Below are 23,607 nucleotides of genomic sequence, written 5' to 3'. Positions count from 1 at the left end.
TTTGCCCTCTTGGCGAGAGTTATGGACTGGACTCTACCTGGGCGTGTGGGCCAGAGTGAAGCGGCGCCTCTGGAGGTTGATGCTTCGGTTCATCAGCAGCTTTCTGAAGAGCAGCGGGGAGTTCCGAGGAGACCCACGAGGGGAATCTTTGGGCGAGATCTTTGGGGATCCTCCAGGAGAACCCACTTTGGACCTGGGCATGAGCTGAATGATGGGCAGCCTGGTCAGCCTTCGGTCCTGTGGCCTCTCCTCAAGTTCAGCCTGCTCTTCTTCAGAGCTCTCAGAGCACAGCTCACTCATGGCGAACAGAGGGTGCTTAGGGGTCAGGTAGTTAGTCCCTTTATTCGCTCTGCCTTTGGTAACGGGGGTCCGGAAAAACTGTTTCTCTCTAGTTTTTCAAACAAACTTTATAAGACTTTTTTTGTGACATGATATATAGTAGTGGTCCTTGTGGTGGTTCCTGTGGCTGTCTGTCTGTCTTGATTTTCCAAGTACAGATGAAGCTAGTGCCTCTGGTCCGGTCCTTGTATCCTTATATTTGAACAAAACCTGGGTCTGCTCATGATGAATCCAAAACTCTCCTGTTAAAACTCTCAGATAAGCATCTTTCGAAATCCAAAAGGTGCACCAAAGCCAAGACAAACAGGTCCCTATCAGACTTTTTAATATTTATTTGAAACCTATCAACCCTTCCTTGCCTCTTCCTAGGGATCATGCTGAATGCCGTGCCGGGCAATGGACTCAAACATTAGTGTTGATGTACTCTCCCTGCCTCCCTCCCTCTCCCAGGCTTTGTTTACATTACTGCTAGGCCTTCCCTCTCTCCAACTAAATATGGACGTCTGATTTACAGGGAAGAGAAGCATGACAGATCACCTCCTTCTGCTCCTCTCTCCCTCTTTCCAACTCTCTGCTTCCCCCCCTTTCCTCACTCCTAATCTCGCAGAGCATATTGTTCGTCAACTTCAAACTGTGCTTCATAATTACTTCCTCCAGTGTATAAACATGAAGCCATCGCCTGGCTCGGCCCTCCAGCTCGCCTTTCTCTCTCTCTCTCTCTCTCTCTCTCTCTCACTCCAACTGACTTTGCATACTCAGGCTTTTGCTCTGGTCCCCGAGGTGCTATTTGTTGTGAAGTTGCCTATTTCCTCAGAGACAGCCTCTTTGCCTTTCACATGCTCCGAGCGTACCAGGAAGAGTCACATGAAGGGCCTCTGACTATAAAAAGCAGAGGTAGATAAAAGCTATAGAGAGCATGGGTGCTGTCACGATGGCGCTCTCTATCTGTGACCAGAGGCAACATCATCTTCACCCCCCCTGCCCCCCCACCCTCCAATCTCTTTGTTTATCGCTGCAAAGTGAGGAAAGGACCTCCTGTGACTAAGGACTCACAGCTAAACACCGGTGCTGTCTAGAGTAACTGAAATAACCTAGGGAGCTAGAACATCTGACACAGGACTGAACCTATGACCAACAGATGGTAGGGAGAGCACAGAAGAAAGATCCTTTGGTTAAAGGCTTTTTATGGATATACACTCATGGCTTCTGTACTGTATGTATTCCGGAGCAACACTACTGTATACAGGACTGTAGACTGTAGACAGAGAAATCTATTCTCATCCAACTGTAGCACTGCAGATGTACACTTGTCATTTCAGGGTCAAATGAATGTCAAGATCATTATATCACTAAAGCATGTCCCAAAGGACTCTACAGGACACTGGGTCACTACCACATCCATTATGGAGTCCCCACTGATATATATAATTATATCTACAAATTACAACAATAATGTATTTTAAAGCAGAAATGAAGTGTCAGATGTGCCTATCTTTGGAAAAATGTACCAAACCTTTTTTTGAAGCTATACTTAAATAAGTATGTTTATGTTAACGATAGGTCAAATGACAATGTGTAATGTGAAAGGGGTTGAGTATAGTGAAAACTGTCACCAGACTCTGTAGTTTCACAACTTCCAGCTTAATGTTTTAGTTTTACGGCATTAATCTCTTTTTCAGGCAGCTGTTTTTCAGCAAAAAGTCTCTAACAGACTGACTGTACACGGCCTGCTCAGCACCAAACAAGTTAGCTAGTGAACATAGTGCAGAATTGAACAACTACTTAACAACTGGAAACCAAATTAGCACTAAAAGGATAGTGAATATTGGACTATATATATATAATAGATATATATGTATATATATGATTTAGAACATTAATACAGCAGCACAACAACTATTCACTCACACACTTTCTCTCCCCTGTGGTTAATCCATCAGCATACTTAGGATTGTGAGTGCATGTGAGTCCCTCCGTGTGCAACTGTTGGCTTTAAAGAGAGCAAATCTTGGTGAATTAAGGATTTATTTTGACCAAAGCAGAGTTGATGATTAATGTAGGAACAGTGGAATAACAAACACAGACAACTCTGGTAAATTTTAATTACTTCCTGGCAAGTTTGAACCTGTCTATGGAATCTGGTGGCTAGCAATAGTGATATACAGGTTGTTTCTTTAAAAAAAGGTATATTTCTGTAGGAATCCTTGCTATGATGTTATCAGACACTTAGAATAACAATATGAGCCTGTCAGTGGCAAAAACAAGCACTTTTACTGGACGTACTTTGACCGGCTCATTTGTCCATAGCAACGCTTTTCATTGCTATTTCTGTATCTATCTCTGTGAATTACTGTGAATTAGGGTTCATTGTTTTAGGAACACAAAAAAAAATAAATTGATGTTTTATGATCTGGGAGGTAAGATTTGTGTTTTTGTGCACAACTTTCGCTAATTTATTTTGGTCTCGGATGGTGGTGTTCTAGTGTTACAGAAAGTCTTACACAGGACATTCAACATTCATCGGGTGGACACCCATCAGTTTTCTAGAATTACACTACTGATTTTACTACATATCAATGCTTTCTGGACATATTACTATCACTGTAATATGTGCTGAGTATGAAGCAGTTAAACTTGTACCAGGCCCAGTGGGCATTTTTACCCACTTTGATATTGCCTTGTTCTAACGCCCAGGCAGTAAAGATGCTCTCTTCTCCAAGTTAAACACATCTGAGGATAATCCTGGGCCCCAAACTAATCCTGGCCCTGAAGCACATCATCATTCCAGTCATGTGGGCGACAGAGGCAGAGGTGAGGGCTGCCTCGTTCCCGGTTTGACTAAGTAAGGCCAGGGTGTACATTCCTGTGGCGGCACCCCCATAGGTCCTGGAGCGGGGTTGATCAAGTTCATCGAGAAGTACCTCTGGTGTGTTGGCAATGTGAGACATTTGTACGTTACAATGTGTTCCACGTTGCACACATCAAGTCGTCGAGAATTGTAATAGTTTAATATCCTAATATGGAAACAATTGTGTAATACCTTTCTGTGCACTGTATTACTGTGCGAACCCCCTCTAATAGTACTACTGTAAACCTAGAGTGTGTTTACAAGTTTTCCAACAAGGCACATTTTATGGCTTTGGCCAAACTCACATTGAGACTCCCACTTCTCTGATGACTGACCATGGACAGCCTTTCATAACATAACTCCCGATTTGGGAATTTATCTTTTGATTTTGGGAGACCTTCGGCTCCCTCCTAGATCCATCATCCGAGTTTCTCTCTGCCTCCGACCCGTCCATCTGGAGTTCCCAACTCACAACCCTTGTCCTCCACTGGTGATGTCATAATTTCAAGTGGTGTTCAAGCCACAGCTGTTCCCTGAGTAGACATCTGAGGAGGTTAGCTAATGAGAAGGTTGTATTAAGACACCTAGAGGATAAGCTTGTACTCCAGATCAATATGTAAACTATCCACTTTGATCCAGATGGAGAATGGTTTGCCTTTTGGGGAGCTTCCTTTTCAGGGGCAAAGTCCAAAGCATGAGACACTGCAAGGATATTAAACAGGTGTTGCATCATCTGCTTCTGACTTCCTCTATGCTTGTCCACCTTGTGTTCTAGCTCACATTTTTTCCACCTGCACCAACTCCCCCTGAGATAATCACACTTCTCACTGTTTGCTGCATCCAAGACTCTCATCGGCTGTGTTACCGTGGCCATTTTCTTGTGGTAGAAGGGAAATAGGGTTAGGGTTAGGAAAAGCAATTCCTTCTGTGCCTGTGTTTGAAACTCTGGATGGGGACCTCAGTAGGGAGTTCAAGCTCCTGCATCCTGACCAAGGCCTCAAAAATACTAGAAGTTGGGGGTAGGGCATTGCTGATCGTTCTGGGGCCACAGAGGCAACCCTGTTTTTATTATTCTAGCCATATAAAAACCTGTCTGGGATATCCAGGATTGTAGACACTGCCTATAATGGCTACATAACTGTTTCTGTTCAACTTGAAACAAGCTTCCACTGAGGACAACACTTCTGTAGTCAGCCTGCATCACATGACTATATTAGAGACAGCTATTGCAAGTTTAATACTTTAACTGTGATAGATGTATAATGATATCAAATTAGTGATATCATAATAAAATAACTGAGTTAAATTTGGTCACTTTTTAACCACCCTGTAGCTTTAAATGCTACTCCATAAACAATTTCTCTGGCGCTGCATCAAAATTGCACTACCAACTTGTAAACAGGTGAGCACATGGCCCTCTTCGCACAGAGAAGGAACACAATGAAAGGCTTTTTAGTCCATCAATATTATAGGAGGCACATCTATGGCAGTGTTGCTTTATACCTGCTGGTATATAAACACTAATGGAATAAATATAGCCCAATCATCACAACATATGAACCTATTTTCCAGTGCCTCATCTGTAGAGTTTAGAGCATGGCTCATTCAATGTGAAGAATCTGCATGCATGTTGACTGTGTACGGCACTCTCCTAAACAGAATGGTAGTTGGCTGGTTTCAGAAACACAGTTTACCTATATATTAAAAGAGTGTGAAGGCATGTTTAAACACGTGATTAAATAAATATGTTATCACTGACCTCCATTAAAATACACCATTTATTTCTAGCAATTTTAATGTCTTCCTGGTAAATTCTGAATGTTTCTCTCTCAGGCTATCATCTGAGAGAATTATGTGTTGCTGTGTACCACAGGAGATGATTTAGTGCCAGGCAAATGCAACACTTATTTGTGTATATTTGTCTTGTTAAAAAAAAAGTTCAACTCGTGTTCATCTATTTGAACCAACTGGTATTTTAGAAATTTAAATTCATAAATTAAAAAAATAATAAGTCAACTTCAGAAAATATGCTTTATGCTGTGAACGGTTTTAGTCAAATTAAAGGATGCCTGTGTTGTGTTGCTAATTAATGCCACAATGAAGGTTTGTTAGCTATAAAATAGAAAACATCAATGGTACAAAGTGTCTTTGTTCTAAGTCTCGATCTGATCACCTATGTCATGCACTACAACTACCTACGTAATCAAACAGGTCTGTCTGCATTCCTGCGACGTGTGAAAAAAAGAACAGAGATGCCGAAACATACATACACACACACACACACACACACACACATAAACGCTACAGATGTGTTTGGAGCAGCCCCCTGAATGTTGTTGTGGAAACAATCACAAGAACCTTGTTTATCTGATCTTTCATGGTGATAATTGTTCAGCAGTATCACAGAGGGGAGAGCAATGCCTTAAGCGGGGCGCTTTGTTGGATCATATGCTCAAGAAGCAAGTCAACTTTTTCTATCTAAATTAGGCAGTTAGACAACAAAGGAAAGATCATCGAGCTCTGCTGAATACTCAGAACCTTACAGGAGAAGGAGTTGAAGGATGGTGCTGGAAAGTTACCCTGAATGTGCGCTGACTTACAAGACCACAACATGCTGGAGTCACTGTTTGGGAACTTGAAAAAGAACAAACTCCCGCAAATACAAGAAAATTTTGAGAAAATGTGTGAGGTTGCAGAGAGGAAAAACAGTTGCGTATAACTTTTAGTTTAAAAGTGTTAATAATGTGGACAACCAGGTTGACTTTACATCTAAATTAAGTAGTAAAATGATCAGAGAAACCTTTACAATTAACAAAAAATCCTATGTATACTAACAAGTTCCTAGCTATTAGTAGGTTAAATTATATAGTTATTCCAAAGTTTTGTGGGGAATGAAGAAAAATAAAGTTGCTCCAGAAAGGAGCTGCAGAAATACAATGCCAACAGCACATGCCATCATGGACTCACAAGGCCTTGGAGATGTAGCTGGTCAGAGTCCCCAGGCTCCTGGAGGGCTTGATGCTGCGAGCTGCGGGACCGGACTGGGGACCATCGTCGGGTCTGTCCTGTGTGGAAGGTCTGCAGGACAGCCTGGGCAGCTGCAGGGTGCCTGAGAAGAGCCTCTTCACAGCACATCTGACGTCGGGGTCCTGGGGAGGCTCGATGTACGCGGCCTGCTCCGAATCCCACTGTCTCTGCTCGGGCCAGGAGAAACAAAGACCAGAATGTGATAAAACTAAGATGAGCAGTGAGAGGAAACAGCAGTCATTTCAGTCAATTTGATAACATTATTACAGCAGATGCTTGTAAATGTCAAACTAGAGAATAAAACCAGTGATGGTATTGAAGGTGTGTGTAATCTAGCTGCTCCATAGACCGTAAATGAATCCCTCATCAAGCTATTCACATTTACACACTCAGTGGTTTGGCTTGTACTGATCAATTTCAACATTTTTAGGTGATCACAGTTCAGCTACCTCCATCCACTGACGTTCTCTTCATGTTTTTCCGATTAGTTATTTCACATGTCAGCACAGTGTATCTTTTACTGCTATGCCAATGACACACAGATACTCTTGAACTTCTACTCAGAAATCAGTCAATTATAAAATGCTGAGTTTGACCTCTGTTGAACTTCTTGAAGAGACGTTGTGTAAAAAATCACAACATTCGCTGAGATCTAAAGGTAAGTTGCAGACAGGGCTGTTTTTGTGCTGTTTCTGAAAATATGACGAGCCTCGCAAAAAGAGGCCCACTCGGGCATTATTTTTGGAATGTTTATCTGATTTCAGGTCCTGAGACCCACACACTATCACCTTGGACACAATAGATGGTTCTCACAGTAAGATAGTGTTTGGATTTTAGCTCTTAGGGCATCTCTTTCAGCGTCAGTGTTGAGGGGAAACAGATAAGAGTCCTTGTTTTCTGCTGCATCCTGTGACCTTATCTCGCCATCTGCTTAGGAGTCCCACCTTTCTATAAACAATTGCCAGGACACACTCTGGTTTGATTGTTGACCATTTCTGACCAAGTTGATCAACATTCAGAGCAGTGTTAACTTTCTTCACTTCACTGAAAATACTTTGACTTTCTCTTTGTCATAAATTGATTTCTCTTCTAACAAACACAAGATTACTGGTAAGTTATTTATGTAAATTTAAATGGCAGTTGAAAGGGCTCCCAGACCGCAACTGTTTAATCTAATAAACGTTAACAGACTTGTTATTGACATTAATCTGAGCTTGCAATTAGATTATTTTAACAAATAAGGCTCCATTAATCTTCTCCACAACTGTTCGGCATGGATAAAAGCATAGAACAATACATGAGCGTTATTACATAATCCAAATGTAAGAGCCATCTTGTTTTTGGTATTATAGCTAACCAGCTAACGTTTTTATTTGAGCTCTAAAAACATATATCACACATATATATATATATATATATATATATATATATATATATATATATATATATATATATATATATATATAAAGCCCTAGGCCACAGAAAGAATGCAAATTTAATCTAATAACACAGTATTATTTACAGGTTCATTAATTACCCTTACCTCGGTGAAGTTGAAAAATTTTGATGAGTTATTTCTCCTCATACTTTCAGCTACTGTATCATGGGAACGAGACAACTGGGAAGGAAATACCAAAGAGGAGGATACAGATACCACATTTAAGATCTGATATGAAGTAGTCTGTTGGACCAGTACTTCCTTGTATTCAGTCAAGAACAACTATTTCCCCACCTCTTCATAAACCCTCAGCTGTCATTAGTTCAGTGATGAACTGCCCAACTTTCTTAGCACACTTTTGAGTTTGTGTCTTAACTTTCTGTTGAGGCCTTTTCATTTATTGTGAACTAACTGAACCTAAAAGCAAAACATATTTTAGAAAGTGGTGAGAATTAGTCTGTGGAGCGGACGTGAGAAAGGACATGGAGCCTACAGATGTTAGCTGGTAGTGAGATTGAGTTGGTGGAACTGCCTGCATGACAGGCCATTATTCATGTGTGTCTATCGGACTGTAGAATCAGTGGACCTCATGCATCCTGACCTTCTGGTTAGGCGAGACTCTGGCTTTCATCAAGCTGCTGTCTAAAATCCTTCTATGTAACTTTTTTGCGACATTTGGATGGATTTACTATTTTTAATAGGACTTGAGTCCATGTTAAACATTCAGTATGACCCTACATAATGAATGCAGCTTTATTTTTTGGAGGGGGGGTACTGCTTTTAACTGACAGTTGAAGTATGTTGTGATGCAACTCATGAAATCATTTGTTTCCAGTTATAATCTCTGCTTTGCTTTTTGTACCTTGTATATAAAATGATTTAGTATACTAAAAATAATAGTAATAGTTACCGAACATTAACTCAACCATGTAAAACGGGATGATCTGGTATAATGGGTTCCGAATATAGCTAACAACTATTTTAGCATAGATTTCTGAATGATATACCAGATATACTGGATGAACCGATACATCAGTTTAACTAAATATGAATTTTTCATATACTGCCATACCTCATAGGCAGCAATAGTTTTTTGCCGTGAGCTAGTCATTGCAAACTGTATAGTGTGTATGGGGGGGGGGGCTCTTGACTGCATACCCTTCTTACTAATGGTTTTAACTTTATTACAAAACAATTCATAACCGACAACTAACTCTCTTTAACAGAGTAAAACAACACGGCACGCGACAATGTGTTTCTTATTGTACAATAGAAGATTTGAGGAATAACTCTTTAAGACTTAAATTCTTTGAGGATTTTATGTTGTGTTGTATGTTTGTTTATAGTGTTTATATTTTTTCAATCTTTTTTTGAAAAGGTAGCACTGCTGTTGGCATATCTAACTAAATGTTTTGTTTTTACTATGTTACTGTTTGGAGAATGATTCCAATCTGCAACTGTTTCATGCATTGCTTCCATCATATATTATTTCATTTTAAACCAAACATGAGAAATACATTTTGGTCATACTGCCCAGCACTAGTTGTATGATATGATTAACAGTTCCTGTGTTTCTCTCTTTCATTACCTCTGGTAACAGGGGACAGAAATAAAGATTATGAGATATGGCGCCATCTAAAGGACAGTGAGAACACCGTCTTTGACCAGACTTTGCAAAGGACACTGCAAATACCACAATGCTATCATTTAATCAGAATGCTACAAAATGTAGAAATCAGTAGAGAACAATCAATGATGACACATTTTTTAAAAATGTACAGTGTATTTATATTCTGTGAATTATAAAGTATGGCGACCAGATTTCCCTTTTATAGAAACACATAGTAAAATAAAGTAAAAAAATATTTGATGACATTCCTCAGTGTTTCTTATTTAGTGGCCACACCTGGAACAGAGCAAGCTAATAGGCATGTGCAGTGCTGCTCCTTCACTTATTGTGGCAGTAGCTTCTGTAGTGTTTCTGGGCACCTCCACAGGCCTCAGTCTTGGGGCCCTGGAAAAAATGATGAGCTTGTTAAAAAGGTTGAAGTTCAAATTTTAAGCAAACAACAAAGTAACTTGTGATTTTGTAAAACACAGTTAAATTAATAAAGGCAAACACGCAGAGTCAATGAATGACTCGGGTTTGATATTACCTTGTACAAGCTGCAGACCAGAGTGAAGAGAGAAGACATGGCCTTGTCCTGCAGGTCATCTGTGTGCTCCTGCAAATTAAATAAAAGTTAGTATCTCAAAAAGTTAACAACAAACAGAAACAAGTAGCATTTAGGCAAAAGACTCAATACAGAGTTTAGTTTTCACTGCAGATCTACAAGGGTGGAGTGTCATGTGAAAAAAAGTGTGGTCTTTGAAATAACCACGTCAGGTCACAACATAAACGGGAGTTAGAGTTTCATGAATTATTTCATCAAAGTTACTGGATATAAAGATTTTTCTGGATGGTGATGTAATGGTCAAGAAATCTGCGGCCACTTGTCAGGGCCCCCCTCCTTGTTGCCAAGACTGCTGCTTGTGAGTTTCCCACAGTCCATAATGACAATTTCCTTCATAGAGGTTTGTAAGCAAATGTGGGAATATTTTCATGAACACCAGTGAGAATTAAAATACAAGTGGACTAAATAGCAAAATCTCAATTCAAACTTAATTTAAAACTTTAATTTAAATTATTTTTTAAAACTGCATTTTTTTGTCTGTTCAAAGTCTTATACAACAAACCAAGTTAAATATAAAACTTCAGTTCCCCACATGGTGATTATCACTTCTTTGGTGCCTGATGCTTTTATTTTATTTTATTTATTTATTTTTTGTTTCTTGTTCTTCTCCAGTTTCTTAAAACATTTTGGGCCATTTCTTTGCCTTTATTGGATAATGACAATTGAAGAGGCAGACAGAAAACAGGGGAGGGAGAGAAGAGTATGACATGCAATGAAAGTCAGGTTGTGACCATGCAACATGTGCTGTAACTAATCGACTACCAAGGCACATTATCATGCTGCTGGTCTTAGGTTGGTTGGGAGAGAGACTGTTGTATCTGGCATGCTGTGCTTTGGAGATGCATCTAGATGTAGCTTCACACAAAGGACCCATAGCTCTTTCATTTACAGATGGAAGCTTCAAAGAAGGGTCAAGATTATAACAACATGTCATCTCTGTAAATGTAACATGATTTGCTTAAAAGGCGAGCATTAACGGCAGTGGAAGAACAGGGGTACTGCCGAGAAAGTGGTTTGGAAACAGGTCAAGATGTGTTCTACCTCCAAGTCACGCTGATGATCTCTATTCAGTCCTGAAGATTTATTTTCTCTAGTGATTTCCTAGTTATGATTGTTTTCCTCCACAGAATGCCACAAAGGCCATAGGTTTTGCCACCAAATGCACTGGAGCCTTACCCCATTAATGGTCACCCAGGGCACATATTGATGTGGAGGTTTCAGTGCTTGGGTCTTCAAGGCATTCTGATGCATCAACTGGTTTCCCTTGTCCCCCTTCACACAGCCCATGACGTTGTCCCAGTTCAATTCAGGGGTGTAGATTTCCACACACTGCAAACAACAATGGAGAGAAATAAACACACATCAACTTCAGTAAGTGAAACAATGAATAATAATTTGGTGGTGGCAGTGACCGAAAGGATGGCGCAGAGAAGCGTGTGTGTGTGTGTGTGTGTGTGTGTGTTCCTTACCTTCTGGGCTGACTTGATGACATCACTGGAGGATTCCATACAGAAGATGACCAGGAAAGCCATGTCTGTCATGTCCATTAAACAAGTCTGAGGGGAACAGGGAAATAAATTACAGTCAGCAGTGTGATTTTAGTAAAAGACAATAATGACAATTTTTAACTTAGAATAATAAAAATTAAGCCTGAAGGCTGAACATTTGTCTGAGCAATTATAGTGCTTTCACAACATCCAGATTTACAAGAATCAACACAGTTACTAAACCAATACGGATTACATGGTTCCAAACTGTTAACAGGATTATTCTGCAGTTTTCTTTATCCGTGCATTTGGGTTATGACTTTACCTCAATCATGTTACCTAGACATTCCTGTTCTCCATGTTGGCACTCGTAAGTATACTTCTGTCCAACAGGTTTCTCCTGGGGTGGGAGAAATTCACAAGTTAAAAAAAACAAAAAACAGAAACAAGGTGTAATTAAGTCACCAAGATTACAACATATTTTACATGAAGGCTAATCCAGTCTTGGATAATCATGTTTAGTTGATTTATTTTTGTTTTTTTATGTTGGTTTTACATAGACTTTTTCCTTGTATAGATTTCCATTGTCCTGTCCCTGTCTCATAACAAACTTATACAGGATCTTTTTAAAAAGGACCAGTGCGTGGGATTTAGTGGCATCTAGTGGTGAGATTGAAAATTGTAAATCAACTGAATCCTCCTGACTGAACCAAGCACAAAAAGAGAAATTATGGTGGCTGTGAAAAAAGCAGAAGCCCATATCTAGGACCAGTGTTTGGTTTGGCCATTCTGGGTTACTGTAGAAACATGGCAATTCAATATGATGGACTCTGTAGAAGAGGATCTGCTCCCTCTGTAGATTAATACAGCTCATACTATGGAACTATGATTCCAGTGTATACCCAAGGTGCTTCATTCACTGCTTACCTGTGCATTGCCGTAGGGCACCAGCTCAACAGACATGATATCATTCAGCAAGACGAAGGTGGGGAAGAGCATGCCACTGAGAAAGTTTCTGCAGCCGGGACACAGACTCTCATAGTAAAGCCCCACCTTGACTGTATCTGCAGTCTGACGGGACCTGGTGAAGTTAGACTGAAGGCACTGCTTCAAAACCTGCACAAGGGGGCAAAAATGGGGAAGTTAACTTTTATGTCATGATCAATCTGTTTCTGAGTGAGTGTGTGCTTTTGCATTTTCCATTTGGTGGCAATATAAGGACAGCTTAAAAAGGTCAGTGCTAACATTTTTTATAGTTTCTGAAATTCACTTAAGAGGTTACCCTTCTACTGTTATATCAGTAAATAAATCACTGCCACAAAAATCAGCTGTTCTTAAAATTTAAAAAAAGCAACTGAGCAAGGAAGGTTTTTTTTTTTTGACTGTATGAAAGTTGGTTCGTTTTAGCCTGAGACACTATCCTGTATGAAACCGATACAACACAGAAGGATGTGCGTTTAGTTTTACATCTCTCTGTAACTCTGAGCTAGAGGCAGCCAGGGATAAGGGGACTGTACAAAGAATGTAACGTTAACTGGCACAGTGAACAACATTTACATTTAAGCGTTTACTTCCTTCTTCGCTCAATTGTTCCATAGCTGACCGGGTAGTCCCTGCTAAAAAAACAAAAAACAAAACCAGCTTCTTCTTTCTTCCTTCTTTGTGTATGGACTCCTCTAAGTGTTTTTATGTTATTATTTGTACCAAGTTTACTTACAACAGGCTCAAAGAAAAACCGTGTTCAGTAGCACCATTCGTGCAGAGAAGTGTGTAGTTAGTTTCAGCAGCGAAAGAAGTTAGCTAACATTAGCTAACGATAGCTAGCTAGTAAAATGAACGTTAACCGGGTGCCGTAGCGTGAGGCTGAGTACTGTTGCTATAGTTTCCATCGGTTCTATCGAGCGTTGTGGTTTAGAACGGTGTTTAAACTGTTGACCCGTTAAATAGTTAACGTTAAATAAGAAGTGTCCTGTGACTTTAACAGACGCCAGCTATTCAGAAACAACATTTTCCGAGGTCATACAATACGATAATATTTTAACACGCTCTCCGGATACATCGATAATCTTACCCCGCACTGCAGAGCTGAGTCCAGAGATGAGCACCACTTTGATGGAGGGACAGTGCAGGAGGAGAGAGCGCAACCGCCGGACTGAGTGTGCAACCAAACAGCCAGAATGAGCAGCAGAGGAGCCTTCATCTTCGGTCGCAGCGTAAGGTTCAAGTTTAACACACAACACAGACACAGCACCGATACAACATTGACCTACAAACTACTGCACCGTGAAACTTTAAATACGGCACCGACGCTTCCTCGCGGAGGCTACCTTTTTTTTGATTGGCTCTCGATCATATGACCAACGCAGCGTCACTTGTAGCTAGGAGAGTACTAGACCTCGCTTCTGCTGTTTGTGGGGCACCTATTTCCACAGAAATGAGTCAAAATGTCACGGGGATGTGTGTGTGGACGTGGGTTTGCAGATTTGCATGCAGATTTTCCACACCTTTAAGTTTTTAGTTTAATTTAGATGTCAGTGCTTTTATTAGCAATCCACCTGGTCTCTCGGAGAAAAAAATAAAAAGTGATATACAAACAATACACAACCACTGTTTCACAAGTCTTGGGATGCACTGGAAAAAAACTGTGTAAAGACTTTAGATATGAGTTATTCATTTTATCATAAAGGTGAACTAATTTGAAAACATGCATTGATTTTGCACTACTGTGTGCTATGATTTGCATTGCTTAAATGACTGGATAAAGTGTATTCTGCAAATCCAGAGGAAGCTAATTTGACTTTGGTGTGTAACCACAACTCGTCAAATGTCATGTATTGTATGTAGGAGGCTCTGTTCCTGCACAGATAAAGAAAAATTAGGAAATGTTTCTATGATGAGTTGCAGTCCTGTGATCAGTTCACACGGCGTGTTCTGCTTGTCTTGTGTTAGTTAGTTGGCATGATTTGGACACATCATCTGACTAATTATAAAGCGATTGCATGTCTCAGCACAGTTCCTCAGTCCATAGGTCTAGCTAATTATATACTGTCTTGCTCAAGAAGAGTCACAAGAAACCCACTCTGCAGCAAAACATCGCAAAAACCCTTGAACGCTGTAAAAGGTTTTACCTGGTGACTCTCACATGATCTCTCAGGGCTTTCCTCTTAAAACCAGGACAGAGGCAAAACAAATAGGCCACAGCACAACACTGCATGATTCACTCTGTTTGTTTGTCTGCTTCCCTCAGTTACAGATTAAACTAAAGCATCATATTTAAACTGAGAATTTATTTTTTACAGTTTGTTTGTACAGTACAGTACAGTACAGTACAGTAGTCATTCAAATGCTGTTATATTTGTGGTGTGTGGCATTGTGGGTTATCAGGAAGTGTCAGTTCACTCAATAACAAACATTCTCACTTTCTCACTTCCTTGAGGTTTCTGTATCGTGACATAATGGAAGTGAATGGCATTTCAATTCACTTGGGGTTCTCATAGCATTAAAGCATATTTTTCTTTCTGCAAAAGTGTTCAGAAGTTCAAGTTTCTCTGGTTACATATCAAAGACAGTGAATAGTTTTCCACCACAGAAAAAGGTTCACCGGTAAAGGGAAGTGAGGCAAGGATTAAAAAAAAAAAAAAAACTAGTTCTCTAGTAAGCAAACAAAAGTGCTTGAGGTCTAGTATACGTGTTGAATGCATTTCCGTCCTCATGTAACGTGCAAAAAAATATTTCAAATATTTTAAATCCTGCATTGTTTACATCTGTGCTTGCTGGAAGTATTCTCCACTGCCTTCTTGGTGCGTCGCTTACGTGTGTGTGGGCACTTTTGTTAGTGGAGCGAGCAGACGTGCGTCATTGTGTGTGTGTGTGTGTGTGTGTGTGTCCGATACAAAGAAATGTCAACTTCTTTAAATGGATGACCAAAGGACAAAGGCAATACCTCTTTTTTTGTAAATTGTAAATGATACACTCATATATAGATACATTTTAAAATAACAAAACACCTTTCAGTGAGTGCTACAAATGAGGGATGCTGTCATGTTTAAGCCCAGCAAAATCATCCAAAGTATAAAAAATACATGAGTATATGGAAGTGTCACAAGGTGATGGTTGGCTCAGGTAACATTTCAGCTGTGTCACCTTGTCTGTAGATGTTTAACATGGTATCTAAAGGGTGTGTGACAATTCATGAACATATCCTAACCCAGATGTGCAGTGGTGTGATATCATAAAACAGCTGTTGAATCTCAACTAGTAAGCTGTTGAAATGTACTGTTACTGTATAGATCTGTAGGCAGACTATCCAAATGAAGTATTACCTTGGTTCATCATTACGAGGCAAAGAAAAAAACAGAAGACATCAACACAAAACCAGACAGCAGTGAACTTCATTTCATATATCTTTTATTGTCTTTTTAAAATCATTGCATCAGCCTAAAGAAAGAACCGTACAGATGGAAGAGTACCTGTCTGAGGACAAACACAACTCTGAAGCAAGCTGTACATGAGAGAAAAGAAAGAAATGTTGCATCTGAATTAAGACAGACCAACGGAGGGAGGATAACACAAGAGAAGAAGAATAACCATCTTTTTTCGTGCATAGGGGTTGGGCACATCTCAACCAATAGGCCTCTACTGGCTGAAACAACAGTGCTCCCTCTGAGTTCAATTGCACTTTGGTGTATAGTAGCTTTATCTGACTGCCCCATTCATTTCCATTCATTGTTTTTGAAAGAAAAGAGAAAACCACATCATTTACTACGCATTAAGAACTGTATATCTGTTACTTCTGCAGAGGCAGGGATACATTAGGCAGCTTGTTGGGCAACATAGTAGAGCAAAGGAGACAAGACGTTGCCTTGTTATTAGTGTACAAACACGCAGAGGTGTTTTAAATGGTTGCCCCGGCCACTGCCCAATGGATCACTGCTGATCTTGTCTCCAACGTGCAGGGTTGGGTCTTGAATATGAACTACTGTACACCAGTGAAAAATATTACAACATTCCCATCAGAATAATCCAACAAATGGCAACTTGACCAATCAGGTCAAAGTCCAGACTAAGATGTGATGATGTGAGAAGACAGAGGGAAATGAAAGTTCAGTTTTGAACTAGTCATCATATATTAAATGGAAATCACACACACACAAGCTGAGACTATAGTGGATACATTTTAGTCCTAAAACTTAGTCAACCAACCAACAGAGCAACTGATTCAGCTTTTCATTTGTGTATTATTTGCTGTGTAGTGCAAAAATCAAGAATAGGATGCCTCTTGATAGTTATTCCTGAATTTCCAACTAAAACTGTACTCAAGCATGTTCACCAAGTGGCGTATTTTTACTGTTTCACAACATGTGGGTGTCACCCCCTATAAATTCTTTGAGTCTTTACCAGAGAAACACATGGCAGAGCCACACTGAAATCTACCATACTGTACATAATATAAACAGCAAAAGATGCGACAGCATCTCAAGTTAGGATTCAGTCCTGCATATACAAGGCTCAGTGTAAGGTGAAGTAGTCAGCAGGTAAATAATGACAAAGACTGATGAATACCTGCGCATTATGGAAAAATAAATCTTGTTGAGTTATTATTTTGAAATTGAGGGAGCACTGTTCTCATAAGTAAAAAAAAAGAGGAACAAACGGAAACAGAGAAAACAGAACAAGCAGTCATAACATTTTCAAGTTTAAAATGACAGGAAATAATGAAATATAAATCAATCTATCACAGTCACTTTGCGGGACAGACAGATTGATTCTCAAACGCATATTTACTATTTGGTTAATTACATATTGTAAACATTTGTATTTCTTTTTTCTGTATGGAGGAAAAAATTTCAAGCTAGCTTATTTTTTTCTTTATAGGCTCTGTAAGGTTATCATTAACAGATATAAACAAACAAACAAAAATAACCAACACATGGACAGACAAAATCTATTAGCTTTTTTAAAAAGCCAAATAAAAAGAAATACTCAGGCACCATAAAAGAACACTTTCTAATGCCATCATTGTTCCATGTACAAAGATCTGCGTAAAGGAGTGATCATGAACCGTTGTATTGTGTACCTTTTTTTCTCTGTCAGGATAACAGGTTTTCCTCTTTTTTTTCCCTGCCTGTGTGTGTACGCTCAGGCCAAAAAGAAAACAAACCAAAAAAAAAACCCTTCAGCGACCACAGAGATCTACCAAAGGACGATACAGTGGTAAGATGGTTCACTTTGTTCCAGCATCAGTGTCCAATCTGTGGTGGATCTCTGTGGCAGCATCCTAAGTGTATCTTTTGTGGTGCAACTTTAACACTCAAGTCTACTCACAAAAAAAACAACATAATCTTTCAAAATGACAAAACAGAAAAAAAACAACAAAAAAACAAAACAACTCCTCTCTAATATTTAATAATTGCAAAGCAGCCAAGACTGCATTTAACATATAGACTCAGCTCTGTAAATATTAACACATGTACATAAGCTTGCTTCATCCTCTGAATGCACCTGATAATCATGCGTAATAGATTACATGTATGTCGATCAACTGTAACCACAAAGTTTGTTGCTGATCACGATGAAGCTCACTGCAGCTGATTAGTAAAAATGCTTGCGTTTCAATAACCGCTCGGGTACAAAGCAGTTGTGGAGCAAGTCTAAAGATCATGTTCACATCAAAGCCTCCTTCTGATTTGTTTCAAGCACAATCCAAATCAGAATTACATCATCCAAAAATATAGTTATCTAAGTATATATTTCAAAATATTTATTCTCTAGTATGTCTCTTATTCTTCAAACCTTAATAGACACCAAATATATGCGTTTCTTTGTAGTCAGTGAAAGATGTGCTTTGTGTGTGAGGCCAGTTCAAGAAATATCATTTACAGTGTACCAAAGCTGATGAAAAAATATTTCATTCCTTGAACGATCATTTTTTATATAGAAAAATGTTTTTCTAGAAGCTCCGACACAAATGCATATCTAATAGACGAGCAGGATGAAAACTTTGAGTTTCAGAGTAACATCTACCAAAAGTGGGATTAAAGTCTCAACTCTAAGTCAAAGCGCAATAAAGTCTTCATCTTCTGCCCGTTTCATGCCCGTCTCACTGCGTGACCAGGTTTCATTGCTACTAAATTGCATTGCTTCTAGCTATTAAACATCTGTATGCATATATGGCAGATGAAAGTGTTCACCTACAATGCAAAAATGTTCATCTTAACAAGTGATGCAGGAAGCTATTCAGTTCTACATCTCTATTTTCCTTTAAGCAAATAAAAACATTTCTTACATGGAAGCAGAACCTCCTGGTTCAGGAACTGTTTTGGGATAAACTGCAATTATCTCATTCCATTGGCCTGATTTTTCCAGACGTGTTTATAAATGGTTGGTTTACTCAAATTCCCCCAAAAAACCCAGACACAAGTTTTCACTTTCACTACAGCAATATCTAGCCATGCATTTAATTTAACTTTCATGTGCTGAGCTTTTGAGATATCCATATATGAAACGCCACACAATCAACAGCAATATATTCCAGCCACAATGGTTTGGTTGTTCTGGATAATCCACAGACCTCACTGTGAACCGTTTTCTTAGGAAAATGAAAGATTTTGACATCTTAAAATCTCACCTATCTGCATGTTTAGATACCACTAGCAGTAATTGAAAAAAAAATGTCTTTAGGTAATTTGGATGGACTGATGCTTTAGAAATATAATTTTTAAATTATTTGTCTCGTTAAGTTGGACAATTTTGCTGCGTGGGCACAAACTGCATAATGACCCAGCAGCTCTCCTTAAAGTTGTTTTGAGAAGTATTACAGAGTTTAAACAGTCCATATAGTTAAACTAACTCTATAATGAAAACATTGCAATCAGTCAAAAGCATCAGAATTACATGACAGTTGTCGACTGCAAAAAGAACAAAAGCATTTACTATACACTGTATTATAAAGAAAAATGTCAATCACTCCTGATATACTGTATGGAAAGACCTTAAAACTATCAACTAAAAACACTATTGACAACTGAGTTTCACAACTGTTTGTGAGTTTATGGTTGTTGGGAGTTAGACACACTGCTCTGAGTGTGTGGAACAGAAAAAAAGTGCAGTCACAAAAAGTGTTGGTCCAACAAACTGGATAAAGGATGTGTCAGCAGTGGCGGATGACTCAACCAGATCGCCTGTTCACAAAGGAACTGACTCTTAATACAAAACACTGAGAAATGCTGCATGCATTAACTTGAGAGCTTATCAAATGAGCTTCGAACAACTGGGCTGGGCCACGGATGTGTACGGTTCACATTTCTATCTTATCTGAGTTTTATTCAAAAATATACCAGACAAATAAAGAAAAAGATAAAACACCAAAGAAATCTAGCTTTGGTGCACAGTGAGAGAGAGCACCAAGCTACTGTACAGCCCCCACCATAGCAAGAAGGAATATGTAACAACTATAGATGTAACAACAAAGAGGCACAGCTAAAATCTGTCACTCTCTTATCTATAACATGCTCAGATTTGCTCTAACACACATAAAGACACACAAACAAACACACACGCAGACACACACAATCACACACAACAATTATGCTCATTTGCCAAATACCCTTTTAGTCTTTGATAAATGGCAAATGTGTGAACCATGGGGCACAGCATATGGTGGTGGTGGCACCGTCTTGTAGAGCAAAGCTCCAATGACAACGAGGAGAAGACGAGCTCATCACAATGACTAAAGGCACTTCTAATCTTTCTCACTCACATGTTTTATAGCCCTCTAATCAGAAGCACCGCCATCACCTCTAGTTTAATTCTTGGGATTTTCTACGTGCCAAGAACTGTGCAAAGTACAGTACAGTTGATTAGTCCTGACTGAAATCAAACTAACGTCTTGATTTAAACTTTTCAGGCCAAGTGGGGTTTCACTTTGAAATGGGATTGGTCTGTTTGGATGTTGCAACCTGAAATTTGTGAGTCAACATTTCAAAAGCAGAAATTACGCTACACCAAAAAGCACTTCTGGAAGCTTATGTCTTCAGATGAAAAATCGGTTTTATATTGACTCATAACTGACTTTCATAATCAGAAGAGTAGGTGAATATCTCATTTTAAAACAAAACTTCAATTTCTATCCCTCCTCAACAAAAATGCCAAATGTGCCACCTTTAAAAACAGTGCACCTTTCTTATAAAAGGTTCTATTAACACTGATTTTTATCTATTATATGTGAGACATTTAAGAGATTATTCATATTCATTCATTCTCAAGAAATCAACTATGTAAAATTCCAATGAAATTTAAAAGAGGCATCATGGGACGTAGGGTTGAGTGATATGATGGTATACGCCATGCAACGGTATACATGTGTCCACCAGTGGAGATTTGGCAATACCGTTTCCACTGTGGGAGTTATCCCTTAGTGTCTCTGTTATATATTGGGGGCAGGCTATCAGCATCAGGACTGCTTGCCACTTCCTCCCATGGCTTGATAACGACAGGTAGAGGCTGTAATGCACCTGTAAGCTGGTTTACCAAACACTGCAGAGAAAGAGAGAGACAAGACTCAACTATTGTTTATCGTGTGAGACAGTTGTGTTTGTTTGTATGGAATAAAAAAAAATAATGACGTGAAGAAGTAGAGTATGGTTTCTTAAAACCATTTCTTAATTGAGTTAAGAGAACAATTAATGTACCGTGATATATAGTTACTGTGATATAAATGACACATAACGCAACTGATGGTTTTGGCCACATCGCCCACCCCTAACTTGATGCCTATTATCTTTTTCATCGACCACACAAGAATAACTGAATAACCACGCCTCTAGACAAATGAACTGTGCTTTTAAAGTGAACAAAGATGGTACAATCTTTACCTCTAGCCACATGAACATGAGGTAAACAGGGAGAAATTCACTGCCACAGCACAGAACAGAGGGAGAGAACTGATCGAACAACTCTGTCTATAAATCTAAAACTTAATATCCACATACGTGTTGTGCATAGTACCATACTATCACACATCATATTGTATATGAACTACAAAAAGTACAATTATCAACCACTGGTGCCAAGTGAAAAAAGAAAAACAACAACCCAAATGAAGGACTCCATGCACACTGTACTAGTTAATCTCTCAGACCGCAGAGGCCATGCAATATGGCAAAAGGACTGGTTCTTTTTTTTCTTTTCTTTCTTGCTACATGAAAAGACATCCTTCATTCGGCTCACATTAGCTGGATACTGTTAATCCTTAAACAGAATCTAAGAGCATAGCAAATATACTGAAAACATAAAGACACACAGCAATGAAACTGTATAAAGTCACATACACTGACTGCATGTGTGTCTGAAATATACTGTACATGAGTTATATTACTGCTTTCCTTTTTTTGTACATCAATATTCTACAGCTCTGTGAGTCAAGGTTGTGATGAAATGAACAGTCAAGCGCAAGGGCGGGAAGCCGTAAGTACCGCGGGTAAATCTGAATGAAAAAAAACAACAATAAACATCTGCAAGGACATTGTACCGCTAAAACAGTCTAATCTAGAGACGAGGCAAATACAGTACCAAAGATACAATAATCACATAGATTGATGCTCTGCAAGTGTCTTAAGCATATAGAAACAAGACACATAAGAGGAGCACTAACAGTTATGCCTTAAGTCAATGGCTACAGGGGCTACAGTATTAAAGAGGATGAAAAAAGAAGGAAGAAGTTTGAAAAAAAGAGACGTTTGATGCAGGAATCTTTCCACAATTTCCATTAAGAAGGAAACCTGAATCATGTGGAACTGCATTCATCAATGTACCTCTCCATCTAGTGTATTGTGGTTAAGAACTAATTCTCTATCCACAATATACCAAATATGTACCATGCATTTCTATCCTGTAATACAGTTTTTACTGTGTTTTGTACCTCGTTAATTGAAAAGGAGGCCCACTGAGAGAGAGCAACACACCAAAGCAGTTGGAAATAAAGATCATTTCATAAAAAATATACCTATGTGTGTGTATCTTTTAAAGCTGTAGCTTCGTCTACGTCGACAGCCGCTCATTCCCTCCTTCCTTCTTTCAACCTCGACGTGCCCCCTTGTTCTAATGACACAGGCTTGTGGTCATTCAAAGCTATTACTATGGCACTTAAGCAAGCTTTAAAATTCAATCACTCTTTTTAAAACCCCTAAAAAACATCAACCCCAGCAATTTCTCTCCCCCTTCCCTCCCACATCCCCCCCCCCCCCACCGGCTCCAGTGACTACACCCCCCTGGTCCACGGTTTCTCAGCCGCCTTTAGGTGTGAAGCGAGCAGCCTGGTTTAGCCAAGCCAGTCCTGCCAGTGGATGACAGCTCAGGCTTTTGTCGATGGAGAGTTTGCAGGCAGTCTGGGGATGACAGATCGGGCCTTTGTCTATGGACAGTTATCACGTGTTCAAGGCGAAAAAACAAAAGTGTCTCCTATAAACTTTCCCATAATCCCATCTGGTTGCTCTCCTCCACGATCTTGAAAACAACATTTTTGTGTGCTTATTTTGTCTTCTTTTAACACATTTAGTCTCTCTTTTTCGCTGTATGAATTGTGAATTTCTCACACTTTTTTTCCATAACTGACACTGTAGAGTCATGGCTGGCTAATGCGAAACTCTCCTCCAAGTTAAAACTCACTGCGACAGCCAGGCTAACTGTACAATGCTTCGTTACTTGTAGTAGTGTGCTTATTTTGAAGCCATGCTGTTAGCAAGGAGTGCTCTTTGCTGGACTGGGGTCTGTTGGAAATTAGCACCAGCCTCCAGCCAAAAAAGTATGCAATTAAAAATGTGGCTGTTGAGTCTATTTTTTTAATCGCCACTTAAAACAAGAACAAGCATGGTTCAGAGGTTTATTCTTTCCCCAATGCATTTAAGTGAAAATCTGTTTCCCCACCCTGGTTGGCGTCCTACACTGCTGGTGGATAATTCATCTGGGGTGCTGGTTCTGGTTCTGAGAGCGGGCCAGGACTGGGTAGGCAAGATTTACATTCAGCTGGTCGTTGTGTTGGACCAAGGAGACGTTTTTGTAGTGGAGCACCAGGTCTTTGAGGGACGAGTACAGATTGTAGGGCTCAGCAAATCCGTAACCTGTGGCTGTCTTGTAGATGACGCAGTGCTTGGTGTCACCCTCCACACTGGAAAGAAGGACAGAGATCATTTTTACAGATGCTCTAAATTGTCCTCAAAGTACAATGTTACAATATAT

At 39.4% G+C, this 23,607-nt stretch overlaps 3 protein-coding genes across 7 annotated transcripts in view; all 3 read right to left on the bottom strand.

Moving 5' to 3' along the window:
* pde4ca (phosphodiesterase 4C, cAMP-specific a) overlaps positions 1-8,075 on the bottom strand; it is a 51,409-nt gene extending 43,334 nt beyond the window's left edge. Inside the window, exons 1-2 of one of the 4 annotated variants that reach the window (XM_051400265.1) lie at positions 7,758-8,075; positions 6,155-6,384 (exon numbers count right to left, since the gene is read on the bottom strand). In XM_051400265.1, the coding sequence (XP_051256225.1) occupies positions 6,155-6,384; positions 7,758-7,799 (272 nt within the window). In that variant the 5' untranslated portion in view covers positions 7,800-8,075. Of the gene's footprint in view, positions 1-37; positions 1,157-6,154; positions 6,385-7,757 lie in introns of those variants that run through there. The other 3 variants (XM_051400272.1, XM_051400281.1, XM_051400288.1) reach the window with 3 other exon arrangements.
* Positions 8,076-9,342: 1,267 nt separating this feature from the next.
* On the bottom strand, positions 9,343-13,670 carry ifi30a (IFI30 lysosomal thiol reductase a). Its single transcript, XM_051400472.1, has 7 exons — positions 13,445-13,670; positions 12,301-12,489; positions 11,699-11,773; positions 11,356-11,442; positions 11,063-11,215; positions 9,809-9,877; positions 9,343-9,666 (listed from the first exon to the last, which is right to left on the bottom strand). Exons 1-7 carry the CDS (start codon positions 13,571-13,573, stop codon positions 9,601-9,603), a joined length of 768 nt encoding a protein of 255 aa, XP_051256432.1. The 5' UTR covers positions 13,574-13,670; the 3' UTR covers positions 9,343-9,600.
* A 2,093-nt stretch (positions 13,671-15,763) lies between these two features.
* pik3r2 (phosphoinositide-3-kinase, regulatory subunit 2 (beta)) overlaps positions 15,764-23,607 on the bottom strand; it is a 36,633-nt gene continuing 28,789 nt past the window's right edge. For both annotated transcript variants that reach the window (XM_051393623.1, XM_051393681.1), the window contains exon 16: positions 15,764-23,536. In XM_051393623.1, the coding sequence (XP_051249583.1) occupies positions 23,329-23,536 (208 nt within the window). In that variant the 3' untranslated portion in view covers positions 15,764-23,328. The remainder of the gene's footprint in view (positions 23,537-23,607) is intronic.

The sequence above is a fragment of the Dicentrarchus labrax genome, unplaced genomic scaffold (genome assembly GCF_905237075.1).
Source record: "Dicentrarchus labrax unplaced genomic scaffold, dlabrax2021, whole genome shotgun sequence".
Taxonomy (NCBI): domain Eukaryota; kingdom Metazoa; phylum Chordata; class Actinopteri; family Moronidae; genus Dicentrarchus; species Dicentrarchus labrax.
The sequence above is the reverse complement of the archived record's forward strand: the minus strand, read 5'-3'. Positions and strand labels throughout refer to the sequence as shown.